The following is a 16,451-nucleotide window of genomic DNA, read 5'->3' as shown; positions in this document are numbered from 1 at the left end:
TTTCCATATCAAAACGAGGCCAGAAAGCAGGAAGTGAGAGTCAAGAGTTCGGTAAGAATCTTACTTATTTATGTTTCCGTTATATTTACATGTTTTATGTCAGTTTCATAGAATCTAACATCGTTCCTGTGACAACCAATTTTCTATCTCATTGTCGTGCTTTGGCCGCAACACAATGAACGCATTGTCAAAGGAAACAAACAGGACTCAAAATTATCGTCTTTATTTTTTTTTTAGCCTCCTCCGGGATCCCCCATCCCCCTTCTCCTCTTCTCCCCCTTCTCCTCCAAACCAAAGGTGTTTGTGTTTGAAGTGATTGATTGATTGATTTACCGGTTTTTCGCCTACATGATTCCATCCATGCGGGTTTCATCTCACGGACGGAAGCCGGTGTTCTGTCGGCGTTTTGAAGTATATTATTGTTTGAAGTAGTGATGATACCCTTATTGTGTTATATGATTTTTATTTCAATTTACAGTCATAATTTCAAACTTTTGTGTCCAAGCCTGGTCCAATATCTCGGCTAATCTTGCCAATCCAAATTTACTTCAACAATGTTAGAGGTTTATATGTATACGGCAAGATACTTTTGACAGGCGCCGTCGCAATCGGCAAAATCATATCTGATAAAAAGAAGGCCGACCATGGCCAGCGGCCTCTTATATTATAGGAGTAATCCAAATTGTGACATTATAATCGCGCGCGATATGCCTATGGTCTGACAGTGAGTGTGACATTGCATGGCCGGTGATTTTTTTGCTTAGCCTACTACATAATCTGATAAATCTAGACAGTATATATAACCTGATCACTGTTCTTGGTTTACATTTGACAGGGAGGTGGTCATGATAAAGTTTGGAACTAGAGAGTAGCAGAACTTGCCGGCAACCAGGTAGCTCAATTATAGCCTTTTATTGTCTAAAGTTTGGAGGTCCATGGTTCGAATCATGTTCTGGCTGTTGCTTAAACTTATTTGTTTCCTTTCTTAGTACATTTAACAATTTAGCCTCCAAATAAAATACCCACAGAAAACAGGAAAGCTATATAGGTCCTGTGTGTCTTCAGGGGCTGAACACTTTGTTGAAGGAAGGAATGTATCATTACTGGACTGAGTCAATCATCTTTGACCTGGCCATGGTAGCACAATAGCTAGGTTACAGCGTTCGTCTAGAGCTTGGAGGTTGAGGTTCGATTCTTAGTCTGGTCAGTACTTGTTTCTTTTTTCTAGTATGAGTTTGGAGTATTATTTTATATTGTTCTTAATTTAACACATTAGCCCTAACTTATCATCCGACCAATCTCAACAAAACTCCATGTTTAGATTAAATGGCCAACACACTATAGAGGCTAGTCATCTTGATAGTTATTAGAAATAATGTGATGTAGTGACAATTAGATTCTAATATATCAAACTTAAATTCATTAGGGGTTGTTCTGTGTACTTGCGATTGATCGCCATGAAAGACTGCAGTTAAAAGGGCCAAGATATTGAAAACGATGTTTGTATCATCTCCTTGGAATCTGACGTATCAATAGAAACTGCTTTATATAATTACCTATCACAAACAAAAACAAACAAACAAAAACAGGTATAAAATGATTATACTGTACACATACAGACTTGCCAACTCTCCCTATTTGGGAGGGAGAGTCCCGATTTTAATTTAGACCCTTCAGTTTAGTATTAACATCCAGTGAATTTGCTAAACCATTTCGATTTTCTGATATCCGATGATATATAATATTAAAGGGTTACTTTTTCTCTGTTCATTGGGTATAAAGACAGACATTTTATTTATGGTTTAATTTTACAAAATCTTCACTATTGGAATTTCAAAAAGTTGGCAAGTATGCACCTGTTATATGATAAAATAAGATGATAATGATCTTGAGTCATTGGTGATAATGTATGCCACTTGTGTTAAGAGTTACCTGCCTTGAACTACTAAGTTGCATGTGAATCAATAATAAACTTGTCATCATTTTTTTTATATTGAAAGACATGTTTTATTGAGTATATATAATTCCTAGATAAATCTCACAGTAACATTAAATGTTATATCTTGATATGGTTGACTGTATATGGCAGTTAATATAGATGTATTTTAATAAAAAAAAAAAAAAATCTTTTAAGAGTCTCCAAAAATTTGTTTCAGTACTTGGTCACACTGTCAAGCAGTCTGCGACGTTAGGCACTAGTCCGATGCCCACGACTAGTAAATTTAAGTCTGGACTAGTATTGAAAATATTTAACTAGTCCGATTGGACTAGTGGCAATTTTCCCCCAAAATAATGGAAATATTATTAATTGTATACATTTTGCATAATAAAGCTTGTCACAAGTTTTAATCCTATTGTAAAATACGGTATTCGTCGAAGCGTTCGAAATTGAAGCGTTTCGATTTGCCAGACTGGGTTCCGGATTTTAGTAGTTATCGAACATTACTTCCGGTTTATAACCACGTGAAACCAACCATGGCGATGTTGTTAAGCTGGAGGAAATGTTCAAATCCAGCTAAGCCTGTCCGTGAACATCTACAGAAAAAGATGCTAGCTAGCTATCACGAAAGCAAAATTATGAAAAGAATCGCATAAGGTCCATAAGGCCGGAGTGGAAGAAAAACAGAACTTGGTTAGAATTTGACAACGAGTGTAAGCAAATGTTTTGTAGTTACACAGATTTATTTTGTTTTGATTTCTAATAATTTTCCAACTTAGATCACAATTTACACTTCATGCTGTAAAAAGACCAGTCTGTCATTTGGACTAGCAAATTCATTGTTGGACTATTAAAATTCTGGGTTCACTAGTCCAAATGACTAGCGAGGAAAAAAGTTAACGTCACAGACTGCTGTCAAGGAAAGTATCAATATCTGTTAAGACCCAGCCATGAATCCCAGAAATGTGATGACTAATCCTGTTTCCTTCTATATGTGAACTGATCACACAATTGGCATTATTTGTGTAGACATTCTAACTTTGTCATCCACTATATACTGTAGACAATAATAGAACTATATAGGTACAGCTTGAGGCTACAGCATTCCTCTCGCTGTGACAGATTCCCAGTACTTAGCGACAATGTATATATATGTAGGCAATGGCACATGTAGAGCTTAAACAGTGACAGGACTCACTGAAGCGTTTAACAGGACACAATATTATCTGCACTTTTTACACCTGACTTGTTCCTACAGAGATATAACACATATAAGTACAGCGTGTAACACACATGCCATATGTACATGTTAGCCAGTGGTCAGGCCTCTGGGCCGGGGCTCAGTCACACATATATAGATATATACTATTTTATATTCCTATGATTGTAGTATGGATACAACTCACTGGACAAGTACCTCTTTGTACAGCAATATAGGCCAAATAGAGAAAATATGTTGGTTTGTCTGGAGTTGAGAGGCTACCATTTTGGTTTTCCAATCAGTCCCAAAATTTGATATGCATTCCTACATGTAGGGACCATGGGGAACTTTCAAGTGAAATTTGAGAAACATCCCTTCTGTAATTTCTGAGAAAATAACGCTCACAAAAATTGTTTAAGTGTGATCAGGTGACGTACCGATGACAGACCACCAGCAAGCATGATTTTAATAGCCCACAATCATCAGATTGTGAACTAAAATAACTGTATAGTGTAGTTTCTGAGAAATAGCACTAACAAAAATTGTTTAAGTGTGGTGACGTACAGATGACAGACCACCAGCAAGCATGACCATCATCAGATTGTGAACTAAAAAAACTGTAGTGTAGTTTCTGAGAAATAGCACTAACAAAAATTGTTTAAGGGATATGCAACATCAGATGATGAACTAAAAAAACTAACTGTCTGAAAATATTATCCATTGATGCCAGTGCAGACATTTTGTAGCCCTGTCCCCTTGTAAATTATAGGTTCTATAGTTTCTAGCTATTTCATATACAATGTATAACAAAATACAGTATCACTTTTTATAGGCCCAAAACATCTCTATATATGCTTTTTCTATGTGTGCACACACTAATTGTTCTTTTCAAGTGAATTAGGATATTAAGCAAATTAAGATATTAAGTACTGTTAAAGTCTGAAATGCAGCCATTGTAAAAATAATTTTGCAAAAGAAAAAAGGTTTTGTCTACCAACCATTAACCATCCTGGTCTCTTATAGAAAGAGAGCCATTTCAGAAATGAACCTATTGATATTTTATCTGGCCTTAAAAATATTGATTTGCAATTATGAATAGACAATTCAACTATTCAGTGACCTATATAAAATCAGGAGTGTTTTCGGATATTGCCAGCTGTGAACTGTTTAAGTAACAATTTAGGAAAAACAACCTGGTAGTGTATGAATATGGTCCCAGTACCAAATTTAGAACATGTGAAATAAACTATTTCTACATACGTATGTAAACCACATCTCATTAATTATATAACATACAGATCTAGGGGTCACACGCTAAGGTATAAGTCGGCTTTAATCACATATCATCATCACCTCACCTGAGATTTACCTGTAATAATAACAGATCAGTGGGGTGATGTTGTAGAGATGTGGGTCACACTCGAGAATGTCAATGTAAGCATCACTGCTGGGGATCCACAACGTCGCCACACCATTGTCAGGAGTCAGGGGGGTGTACATTTATTATACTCAATCTATGTCCTGCTGACGCAAGGGGGTAATTATATAAATGGCCCTTTTGAGATTTAAAAAGTCATAGGCCCGTCCAGGTCACACCCCGAGGTCGTACAGCTCCTCAGATGCGGAAAGGCGGTCACAGCGGCTCCAGTCAACGGATCTATGTCTATGTATGGCCCCAGCCGTTGTCCTCCTATGCCGGCATTTTTAATAACCTTGCTTTTATTTAATAAATTAAAGCTCCTGCCACTAGCACTGACATGAAGTCTTTTAGCTCCATGTGTGATGTGATGTAAACAGGCTTAGCAGAATTGTAGGCCTCTTGGTTACAGTATTTGAGCACCTCTTAATAAATTCTCTACAAAATTTGCATTGAAAACCATCATAGCCAAATTTGACATTAGTCCAGACGTTTGTTTTGCATCCGATACAATCATGAAGGAAGATACATAATATAAGGTCTTATTCTTTTCCCAAACCTCAAAGATATTGCTAGGAGAGAAAGAAATTGTTTTATTCTCTTTTAGGAGATGAGATATTGTTTGAAACTAAAACAACAAAATTATTATTGTTTTCATATTATCGTTCTCTCAAACAAATTTCAAAGCTATAAATTGTATCATTTTAATCTATTTTATAAAAAAATTCATTATGATACACTTAGCTATGTATAAACACACAAATAAGTGATTGGCTTTGTAAGTCCTTTACTGGCAAAGCATGCTCTTTATTATAGCTCTAAAACTTGAATCATTTTGTTTTTGTGAAAGATTAGTTTTTGCATTAAATCTAAGAGGAACTCATTTGCATTTTTGAGTGGTCGGGTGGCACAGTAAATAGCGCACTTGCCTTTCGTCAAGGCGGCCAGGGTTCAATTCCCCGGTCAAACGTGAAAAGGTATGGGGTCTGACCTGCCTGATCATATGGGTTTTCTCCGGGTACTCTTGTTTCCTCCCACATTAAGACCCCCGCACGCTTATATCCGAGCCAAAAAGAGTGATTAATAAAAATTGTAAAAACTTGTTTCATAATTGTTGTAAAATAAATAAAGTTTATTTATTTACTCTCATTTGCAAATTTGTATTGTGATATATCTTATAATTCCATTATGGGGCTAGGATGTAATTCTAACAGTGTAGATGTTGTCAAATTTCCATAGCAGTCCGCTCCTTTATCGATCGTGAGGCACAGAATTATTATAATTCCATTACAGGTATATATAGTTGTAATTTTCAAAACTAGTATTCTATCAATTTCAAATTAAGTTATTTGCAAATATAAACTACAGGCATATATATTAGGTTGGGAAAATAAATCACCCTTGATCTGCAGTAAATACCGTTTCCATCTGTCAGCCAGTATTGTACACGTTCTGTGTCCCAGAGAGTGGTATGATCCTCTAGCCAGCTATATAGCCTGTAGCTATGTATAGGTGTAGGAGTCCTTATAGGCATCTACAGTGTATTGTCTGTGGGATGTGATTGTCACAAGGAAATAACGGTGAACCTCTGATCAGGGATATACAACATATGTTTGGGGGAAAATAACGGTGTACCTCTGATCAGAGATATACGACGTATGTTTGGAGAAAACTGACCACACGACTCTTCCATGAGTGAAACATTTGGGAAAAATTTCTGCTATTTGTGAGTTTACTTTCTAATTAGATTTTTGAACTTTTTCAACTAAAATAATTTCTGTTGATTATATGTTGAACATGTTACTGTTATGGAAACTTGCATTGAATTTGGTTTACAAACCTTTTTTAACATGGCAGTCTGTTAGTGATAGTATAAGGTACTCATGTAGGTCAGTATTATAAGCCTTTCATCAAGTATGTGTTGTGTGTAATAATAATCAAATATGTGCCCTATGATAAAAAAAATGTAATACTTTGTCTCCCAAACCATTACACTTCATTATGATATTATTTTGTCCTTGCTAACCCTTGTAACTATCACCGGTCGATTTGTGTTACCACTAGATATATATAGGGTCTTAATTGTTATTTGGGACCCTAGCTAGGTCACTTGGGAATAAAGTTACAAATGATGACACATTATGTCAGTTCCACTTTCTTTATTTAAGTCCAACTTCATATCTTATACATGGAAACTTAATTGTTCAATCCATTCCCTTCTGTTTCCATCTCCATTCTTTCTCCTTTAGTTCTCTTCAGTCTCACTTCCCAAGATTTCTCTGTAATTCTACCTCTGTCTATCTCTGACTCTGTCCTTGGACTCTCTCCTTCAGCTCTATCCTTCTACTCTCTCCGTCTACTCTGTCAACCTTAGATCTCTACCTATTATAAAGACAATCAAACACTACTTTTACTTAACTAAATCTTCTAATTCTATTGGCTAATTCCATCCCTAGGAGGCGGGGCTACATTTCTCTTTTAGAAGTCTTTTGATGACCCTTCCCCTGTCTAAGGACCACGATTAACTTATCAATGCATTATGGACCTACATCCACACACCATTGTCCTCCAACCCTTCACAGACATTCCCACACACTCTATTCCCTTTGAGTTCCTACCACCATGTGTGTCCTGGTCATCTCCTTTGTTATCAATTACAATCTCTTTTTAATTGCCTTCTTCTTACTCTTCTGATCTTACTCACTACCATTTTTCATCTGTCATATAACCGTATGCTGGGAAATGTTCTTGTCTAGTTTAACTATTGTTTTTTCATCCTTCCTTACGCGGGGAATTTGTCAGGATAAATTAAAATAGCAGTTCACAACATTCCAAAATATAACTGGACGAATATGATTTTTACCAGAGAATTTAGGGCAAATATTTGACTGAATTTCCCAGTATATAGTGTATAAAACACCACGATATAGATTGAATATATCTTTACTTATATATTATCCACATGGTGTGTGTACATTGGTAAAATTAATTGTATATACATGAGAAAACATGAAATCTTAAATCTATACGCATTATTCTGTTGACTGGTTTGGTATTGTATATATCAGCATACATACATGTTGGTGTATTAATTTAATATATATATAAATATATACACGAAGTAGATACTGTAATATGGATAGATCTGGCTACAGCTGCTGAGAATGCACTGATGATGAAATAATTCGGTTGTTGTGTTAGTGCTTGAATTGCATGTTTTAAGAGTAAGGTGATGCATAATATATATATTGTTATCATATATACAAACATAAATGTTTTGCCATGATTTAAAAAAAAAATGGTTAAAATTTGATGTTGGGATGACATCTGTATCAACACCAACACTGTCCAAAAACTGGTGATATGAAAAAGAATGTACACATCCCCTTCGGTTCGTCAACCAAACAATATTGTTAGATCCTTTTAGTATCTCACTGACTTAATATATATATATGATATAATCTGTTCATACACTGGAGTAATATATCATATCTAGTATAATTATATAGATGAGTGCTGTTACATGGTATCCAGCCATCTGCTCAAATCAATATATATATATATATATATACTATATATCAGGTAGTTTGAAAAGTTTCTAACTTTTGCTTTATTCGTATGTACATTACATTTGATGGAGTTGCAAAAAATAAATGCAAAGTTTTGGTTATTTACTGTCATGACATCAATGTACAGTATACCCCATACTTACAAGAAGTACCTGTTAGCATTAGTATTGGAATACAAATTTGGAATTTCAAATGGAAAATTTAGATTTTGAATTTATTTGCAATATTTCTTTCACGCATATAACTAACCTGGTATACAGTATATACATTTTGTATAATACAGTTCTTCCATCTAGTCAGAGTTTTCAGGTGACTGAAAAAACTGATCATCTTGAATTTGCCCCAACTAGTAGTCCAGCAACCTTTTATCTATATAAAGGGAACATATTAACTGAAGGTAACAGGATTTCTAAACCCTGTCTTAGTAAATTGAACACAATTTTTTTTCTTTGTTTCAGAAACTGTAAAACAGGCATGGCGTCTACGTATACACTGCCAACTGGGGACAAACTGCTACCTAAACCACGGGTACAGATTGAGTCCTCCACAACGTCCAACACCAACCCTCCACTGCGGACAAAACGGGTGGTCAGGACCCCATCTCAGACCAGTCTGGATAGTAAGGGGACAGTTTTACTGCGACAAGCAATGCCAAAATACAGTTTTCAAACCAAAAAGCCCACAGCTGTAGTGGTGTCAACGCCGAGCCTCCCCAATCCAGAGCTGGTGAACCAGAGTAAAGAGAAGGTGGAACCAACCAGTACGGCTGCACCTAACTCCAGACCGGTCAGTAAGGTAGATCCTCTACCTGGGGCTGCTGTCACTGCTGGCCCGACATCGATACAGACCGCCAGTAACGTAAATCGTAACATGCCCCTGATGACAAAGTTCCCATCCCTTGAGTGTTTACCCTTCCCTGACCCCCTGGGGAGTCAGATAGTCTCCTTACAAAACCAAAACGGGGAATTACAAGACGAAAATGAAAGACTGAAGAAAGAAATGGAGAATATGAAAAGACAACTGGATGTGCAGTTTCAAGTATGTATTTATATAATATACCTACATGTATGTATAGGTATATGAGATTTGTACATGTGTTTTGTTTCGGAGTATGTTTATCAGTATTTAATTCTTCGGCTATATACATGATATGTACAATATGAATATATGTGGAAGATGTATAATTAAAAACAACTTTTCTTTTCAAAAACATGCAAAAGCCTTGTTCTAATGAATTAAGGGGAAGTTGCATTTTCAGCTCTGTTCAAGGATTGATATTTTATATATATGGTAATTGTGGTGCTGGGGCCGGGGAACAATGGCCTGAGTCCAACACCAAAACACATTTAACAACACCTGCCAGTAACAGTCCCTGTCCTGCAAACACAGAGCTGTATAACAATACAAGTATACATGTGATACAGCTACACTGTCTAGTTACAGGGACACTGTCTAGTTACAGCTACACTGTCTAGTTATATTAGAGGGTCTAACATTACTATATATGTATAAATAAAAGACAAGAGTTTCTTTAACTTCCCTAGCACTTTCTTCTCTTGAGAGGTTCATCAGAGGAATGCTTTAGTCACGTTGACAGGACAACAACACAACACAGTTGTTGTCCTGTCAACGTGACTAAATCATTCCTATGAACCCCTGAAGAGAAGAAAGCGCTAGGGAAGTTATAGAAACTATTGTCTTTTTTTTCTTCATATTTAACCATCACAAGGACTTTAAATGTTTTTCTGATTATATGTATATATTTTCCTTCGCAAGGACTTATTTTATATTATCTACTAGGTATATATATATAGTTGTGATTTGTTTGGTCTTCAGGTGAATTCGGAGCTGAAGAAACTACTGGTGGCGTCCGTGGGAGACGACTTACAGTTTAGAGTGGAAAACCTTGCCAGGTACAGTGCAAGCATGCTGATGTATGCAGTAAAACTTTGTATAAAGTAAAAGAGTTTTCGACTTGGATGAATGTATCAAAGGAGACTTAATATTATGCTGAATAGGAAAGGAAGACAAGGACATGAATGGTTATAAATGTCCCTTTCTCAAATTTCATATGTAGGTTCCTTTTGGTCCAGACTTGTGCATATTTTATTTTGAGGAAAAATATTAAAACACTCATGTAAATAGGACTTGCCTGGGGGTCTAGTTCCACCTTGGAGACTTACTCTATGGGCCATAACATGGAAACCTTTGTGGTCTCATCCTAAAAACATATATACAATTTGCTAGGCATGAAGAAATGAATACTTTTAACTTGCTACATTGTACTAGGATTAGCCCTTTGGGATCTGGCCTAATTTCTGGGGACTTGCATAACATTGAAACAGTTGAGATCCCCACCCCACTGCCATATAATATAAAACTTAATGTAAAATTCCAGGTGAGCTAATATGGCCCCTATAGGTGTCTTGTTTTTAAGTTCCTACTTCACTCATTAATGTACATATTATTCATACTTTTTAGAGACAGAGCCCAGCTTTCTACCGAGATCGGAACATTTGCCAAAAGGCGTACGGAGGACTACGAACACATAGACAAAGTGTCCATACAAGCTGACATGTGGAGGAGCAAGTTCCTTGCCAGCAGGTATCATCCTATCAGGGTTGTCACAATATAGTAAATTATCACAGGTATCATTTTACCAGGGTTGTCTCAATACAGTAAAGTATTACAGGTATCAGGGTTGTCACCATATAGTAAAGTATCACAGGTATCAGGGTTGTCACAATATAGTAAAGTATCACAGGTATCATCCTATCAGGGTTGTCACAATATAGTAAAGTATCACAGGTATCAGGGTTGTCATAGTATAGTAAAGTATCACAGGTATCATCCTATCAGGGTTGTCACAGTATAGTAAAGTATCACAGGTATCAGGGTTGTCACAATATAGTAAAGTATCACAGGTATCATCCTATCAGGGTTGTCACAATATAGTAAAGTATCACAGGTATCAGGGTTGTCACAATATAGTAAAGTATCACAGGTATCATCCTATCAGGGTTGTCACAGTATAGTAAAGTATCACAGGTATCAGGGTTGTCACAATATAGTAAAGTATCACAGGTATCATCCTATCAGGGTTGTCACAATATAGTAAAGTATCACAGGTATCAGGGTTGTCATAGTATAGTAAAGTATCACAGGTATCATCCTATCAGGGTTGTCACAGTATAGTAAAGTATCACAGGTATCGGGGTTGTCACAATATAGTAAAGTATCACAGGTATCATCCTATCAGGGTTGTCACAATATCACAGGTATCATCCTATCAGGGTTGTCACAGTATAGTAAATGATCACAGGTATCATTTTACCAAGATTGTCTCAATACAGTTAATTATCACCATTATCTAGGGAATATTTGAAAGAGATTACAAAAATTAGGTTATATGCTCATAATCTAAATATAGAAAAAAATATTGAGCGTAGTTTTAGAGTGTGTGTGTGTGGGGGGGGCAAAATTTTGGCTGGGCGAGTGTTTCCCAGTATACGTATGCAGTAACCATTTATCTTTTGTGATGTAACAAGAAATTTAACTGGTCCATCTATATACCGGCTTTAAAAACACTTTATATACTGTCAGAGTGTACACAGTACGCGACTTGTGATGTGGTGTCAAACATACCTAACTTTGGGGTTTCTTAGAATGATTTTGGATGTCAGATGCTGTGAAAATCAGATTTAGGGATACAATTCCTGTATTTTGAGATTTGTTATCGTTGGTATTATCCTTATATTATGAATCGTTTAGATTTATCATTTACAATGCCACTTTAACCTCTGACCTTTGGTTACCAGGGTGATGATTGATGAGCTGGCCTCATCCAAAGCCTACCTGTCTATAGTGTGTCAGGAGTCGCAAAGCGCTCTCCAACAGATGTTAACTGAACGCCACGAGATACGCTCAAACCTGATGGAAACCTATAAGTGAGTGGTGTTAATTGTCGTTACAATGCTTCCTTTAATTTCTCCAGCGTACAGCAGGGGTCGACATTAACGCTAGTCCTGGACTAATAGATTTCAGCAAGGACTAGTAAATTACCTAACCTACCTGGTCCTTTGGACTGGTGAAAAATATTATTATTAAATCAGAAAATTCCTCTTTAAAATTTAGAAAATTGCTTAAAATAAGATGTAATGCAAGGTAATTGTCAAAATTTTCCCCAAATTGCAATGTTTAATTAAGGAAATATTGGACTAGTTACATTGCCGAAGGACTAGTAAATAATCTATTCAACAAGTCCTGTTGACTACCGAGAAAAACGTTTAGTGTCTAACCCTGTACAGAATGTTCATATACAAATAACACATCTGTATAATTTATGAATCTTGTATAAAATGGAAATTGATTTAATATAAGACTGTTTGTATTACATTACCAAGAAAGTGTTTTCACCTACTATTTGCTGTCTAATCTGACATCAAAGTACATAAGGGTGTTATTACTGAGGTTATATATCAGAAATCTGACTTCGGTGTGTTTCGTTGCAGAAAGTGGTAATTGAAAAATACAATGTTTAAGTTCAAGTATACTTTATATTGTACAAATGCATGCTTGTTCTGTCAGAACTGGGTTTTTTCCTAGAACAGTTTTCATAACCATTAACCCTTTCACCACTGTAGACCATAATGGACTCATCCAGATCAATGCATGGTAGAGTCTACTAAAGTTACATAGGGTTGAATGGGTTAAGTAACATGTAGTTCAGTATCATGTACTAGTATGGTAGTTATGCCCTCAAATGATGGGTGCTTATAGCCTATAGGACCATTTTTTAACCTGTTCATTTCTGGACCTCGGCTCAGCATTGCACTACCTAAGATTAATCCTTAAGTTATCTCCCTTTGTCCTGGTAACAACCAAGATGCACCCAGATATATTATGAATGAAGCTGTCTTGTGGCATATGGTGATGATACTAGAACTTAATGAAGTCAGAGGGACAATGTATATGATGTTGTAGCAGAAAAAGAACTATAACCCTTTCACCCCTATATAACTTTAGTAGACTCTACCATGCATTGATATTGATGAGTCCATTATGGTCTACAGTGGTGAAAGGGATAATATCTCTATTTAGACTTATCAGATTGTCATCTTCTATAAATATTGACAGCAAATCTGCTTGAAATATGGAAGAAAAAAACAAAAATTCTTCAAATAGGGCTTATTATTTGAAAAATGACTTGATATCCCTGTTGTCAATTTAGGATTATTCGTATAAACTGAATTCTCAACATTTTTTGGGGGAAATCTGTGTCATAGATCATTAACCTTGACCTAATTATCGTCTATGTCACAGGATACTCCAGCAGGTAAGGTCAGCATTTGACCCCCTGAACTCCCAGAAGTCAATGGGTGTGGCCTCTACCAACAGCCTTGACCTTGCTCGTGTGAACCAGCGACTGACGGAGGCCATCCGATATAGACTGCTGCCCAGTCATGTTGCTCTGGACTCTGTTGTCAACATTGACCAGTGGACGGACAGCCTCACTCTGGCTGAGTCACGTGCAAATGAGGTTTGTATGCAAAACAAGCCCTGTGGGCCTTTTGTTGAAATAAAACAGAGATGAAGATATCTGCTAAGAACAGGTTATAACTTAATGGTGTGAACCAGCCTCAAAGTCTTAAATAGCCGAATATAATTATAAAAATATTTGACTGAAAGTATTATTATGACATAGATTTGTTTTATTGCTTCAACAACGTTTGAGGAGCCTTTTCCTTTGATGCGACAGGTTTGTCAACTTTTATGTCCTTGAAGGCTTGAAGGTCAATGTTGAAGCTCATCTGAAAACAGCATCATTTGGAATGTGGTGTTTGACTTGTATACAATGTAGCACTGTTAGTCAAGGGAAATAACTCTTGTAGTCTTAAAGAAATTACCTATTTTTAAAGCCAAGGTAATTAACAGGGACCTCATTAGGATGTTAAAGCATGGTTCATTCTGAAAAAATATTACTCAAGAAATTATCATTGAAATGAAGTGTCCATTAAAGGATGTTCAACGTAAAGATAATATGTGTTGATTAGCATTGACAGAAACAATACTAACATCAATAGTGTCATACTTTCTGTTATCTATCACTCGAGGCTAGACAGAAACAATACTAACATCAGTAGTGTCATAGTTTCTGTTACCTATCACTCGAGGCTAGACAGAAACGATACTAACATCAGTAGTGTCATACTTTCTGTTACCGATCACTCGAGGCTAGACAGAAACAATACTTACATCAGGAGTGTCATACTTTCGGTTACCTATCACTCGAGGCTAAACAGAAACAATACTAACATCAGTAGTGTCATACTTCCGGTTACCTATCACTCGAGGCTAGACAGAAACAATACTTACATCAGGAGTGTCATACTTTCGGTTACCTATCACTCGAGGCTAAACAGAAACAATACTAACATCAGTAGTGTCATACCTTCTGTTACCTATCACTCGAGGCTAGACAGAAACGATACTAACATCAGTAGTGTCATACTTTCTGTTACCTATCACTCGAGTCTAGACAGAAACAATACTAACATCAGTAGTGTCATGCTTTCTGTTATCTATCCCTCGAGGCTAGACAGAAACAATACTAACATCAATAGTGTCATACTTTCGGTTACCTATCACTCGAGGCTAAACAGAAACAATACTAACATCAGTAGTGTCATACTTCCGGTTACCTATCACTCGAGGCTAGACAGAAACAATACTTACATCAGTAGTGTCATACTTTAGGTTACCTATCACTCGAGGCTAGACAGAAACAATACTAACATCAGTAGCGTCATACTTTCAGTTACCTATCACTCGAGGCTAGACAGAAACAATACTAACATCAGTAGTGTCCTACTTTCGGTTACTGATCACTCGAGGCTAGAAGAAACTTTCTGATATTTGTGATGTTGATTTACAGTTACTGTCCAAGAAGATTGACCCAGAAGACGTTCAAAAACAAATGTCCATCGCTCTCCGTGACCCGTCCATCAACGTGATTGATCGCTTCCATCCCTTCACCCGCTTCGACAACCTCACTCTGAATTGTTGTGTCCAGTGTCAGGGCGAGATGTTTGCTATATAACAACACGGAATCTTTGTTTCAAAAGTGGAAATTTTATGATGTGGATGTTTCCAGTAGTTTCTCAGAAAATATGCGATGTTAATAAGCACACACAAACATACTGGCCACAAAATGGCCACCAGCATTACCATAGATACAAATGACAGCATTGTGAACGATTTTAAGAGTCAAAGCATGGAAAAAATTTCAACTTCAACAGTGTTCTCAGTTGGGGATTCATAGAATAGTTGTTTATGTGATATACAGTTTTATGTTACAGTATAAAACTGATGATCTGGATACAGATCAGGAGGAGAAGGGCTCATCTTTTACGCTGTATTAATGGGCTAATGCATGCTCCAGAGAATTTAACAATGTAATACTAAGGATAATGTCTTTATGGCCTGATCGCCCAGACTTTTTTTTTCAATATCCAAGTTCTGTCTATGGTATAAAAAAAAATGAGTGACTAGGAATAGCATGTCCGTGTCGTCCAAGTTGTGTAGGAACCAAGTTGTCCTCTAATGACCCAAACTGTGTATGACCACCTTACTATATCCTCCGTGTCCTTAGATATACATGTGGTGCCTCACTGGGCCATCAACACAATGCTTGAAGCAACCTGTAAGTGCCTCACTTGGCCATCAACACAATGCTTGAAGCAACCTGCAAGTGTTGCACTTGGCCATCAACACAATGCTTGAATCAACCTGCAAGTGTCACACTGGGCCATCAACACAATGCTTGAAGCAACCTGTAAGTGCCTCAATGGGCCATCAACACAATGCTTGAAGCAACCTGTAAGTGCCACACTGGGCCATCAAAACAATGCTTGAAGCAACCTGTAAGTGTCACACTGGGCCATCAACACAATGCTTGAAGCAACCTGTAAGGGCCACACTGGGCCATCAAAACAAGGCTTGAAGCAACCTGTAAGTGCCTCACTGGGCCACCAACCCAATGCTTTAAGCAACCTGTAAGTGCCACACTGGGCCATCAACACAATGCTTGAAGCAATCACAGGTATCATAAAGGATCTCAACTTTGAGAATGTCATCAGTTCTCAAAATCAGTTTTGGGTTGGGGATCAAATAGTGGGATACTTTGTCCAATATGTTGTGATAGAAACAACATCCTAGCTTAGAACAGCTTAAATCTTGATAGACCGTGCCTGGCCTTACAATGGTATGTCATCTGATCTATAAGGCTCAATAATAGATTTACCTCATGAATTTCAGAATTATACA

At 36.8% G+C, this 16,451-nt stretch overlaps 1 protein-coding gene and 1 long non-coding RNA gene across 3 annotated transcripts; both read left to right on the top strand.

Moving 5' to 3' along the window:
- Positions 1 to 6: 6 nt before the first annotated feature.
- LOC110460059 (golgin-45-like) lies at positions 7 to 16,185 on the top strand. 2 transcript variants are annotated; one of them, XM_021512770.1, is made up of 8 exons: positions 11 to 51; positions 836 to 892; positions 8,585 to 9,164; positions 9,963 to 10,039; positions 10,608 to 10,730; positions 11,945 to 12,073; positions 13,449 to 13,665; positions 15,061 to 16,185. In XM_021512770.1, exons 3-8 carry the CDS (start codon positions 8,601 to 8,603, stop codon positions 15,223 to 15,225), a joined length of 1,275 nt encoding a protein of 424 aa, XP_021368445.1. In that variant the 5' UTR covers positions 11 to 51; positions 836 to 892; positions 8,585 to 8,600; the 3' UTR covers positions 15,226 to 16,185. The 2 variants fall into 2 exon arrangements, with proteins under 2 accessions (XP_021368450.1, XP_021368445.1); XM_021512775.1 differs by lacking the exon at positions 836 to 892 and having other exon boundaries at positions 7 to 51.
- On the top strand, positions 10,856 to 11,326 carry LOC110460074. Its single transcript, XR_002463968.1, has 4 exons — positions 10,856 to 10,934; positions 10,971 to 11,094; positions 11,131 to 11,254; positions 11,291 to 11,326. It is a non-coding gene; the product is annotated as an uncharacterized LOC110460074 (long non-coding RNA).
- Positions 16,186 to 16,451: the final 266 nt, after the last annotated feature.

This window comes from Mizuhopecten yessoensis, unplaced genomic scaffold, assembly GCF_002113885.1.
Source record: "Mizuhopecten yessoensis strain PY_sf001 unplaced genomic scaffold, ASM211388v2 scaffold1321, whole genome shotgun sequence".
Lineage (NCBI taxonomy): Eukaryota > Metazoa > Mollusca > Bivalvia > Pectinida > Pectinidae > Mizuhopecten > Mizuhopecten yessoensis.
This window is presented reverse-complemented; position numbering and strand designations above follow the sequence as displayed.

Excerpts from the sequence above, each read along its gene's own strand:
- LOC110460059 (XM_021512775.1), top strand. The coding sequence starts at position 8,601 with ATGGCGTCTACGTATACACTGCCAACTGGGGACAAACTGCTACCTAAA. Across the intron at positions 10,040-10,607 it reads AGAGTGGAAAACCTTGCCAG|AGACAGAGCCCAGCTTTCTA; the intron begins GTACAGTGCAAG and ends CATACTTTTTAG. Across the intron at positions 10,731-11,944 it reads AGCAAGTTCCTTGCCAGCAG|GGTGATGATTGATGAGCTGG; the intron begins GTATCATCCTAT and ends TTTGGTTACCAG.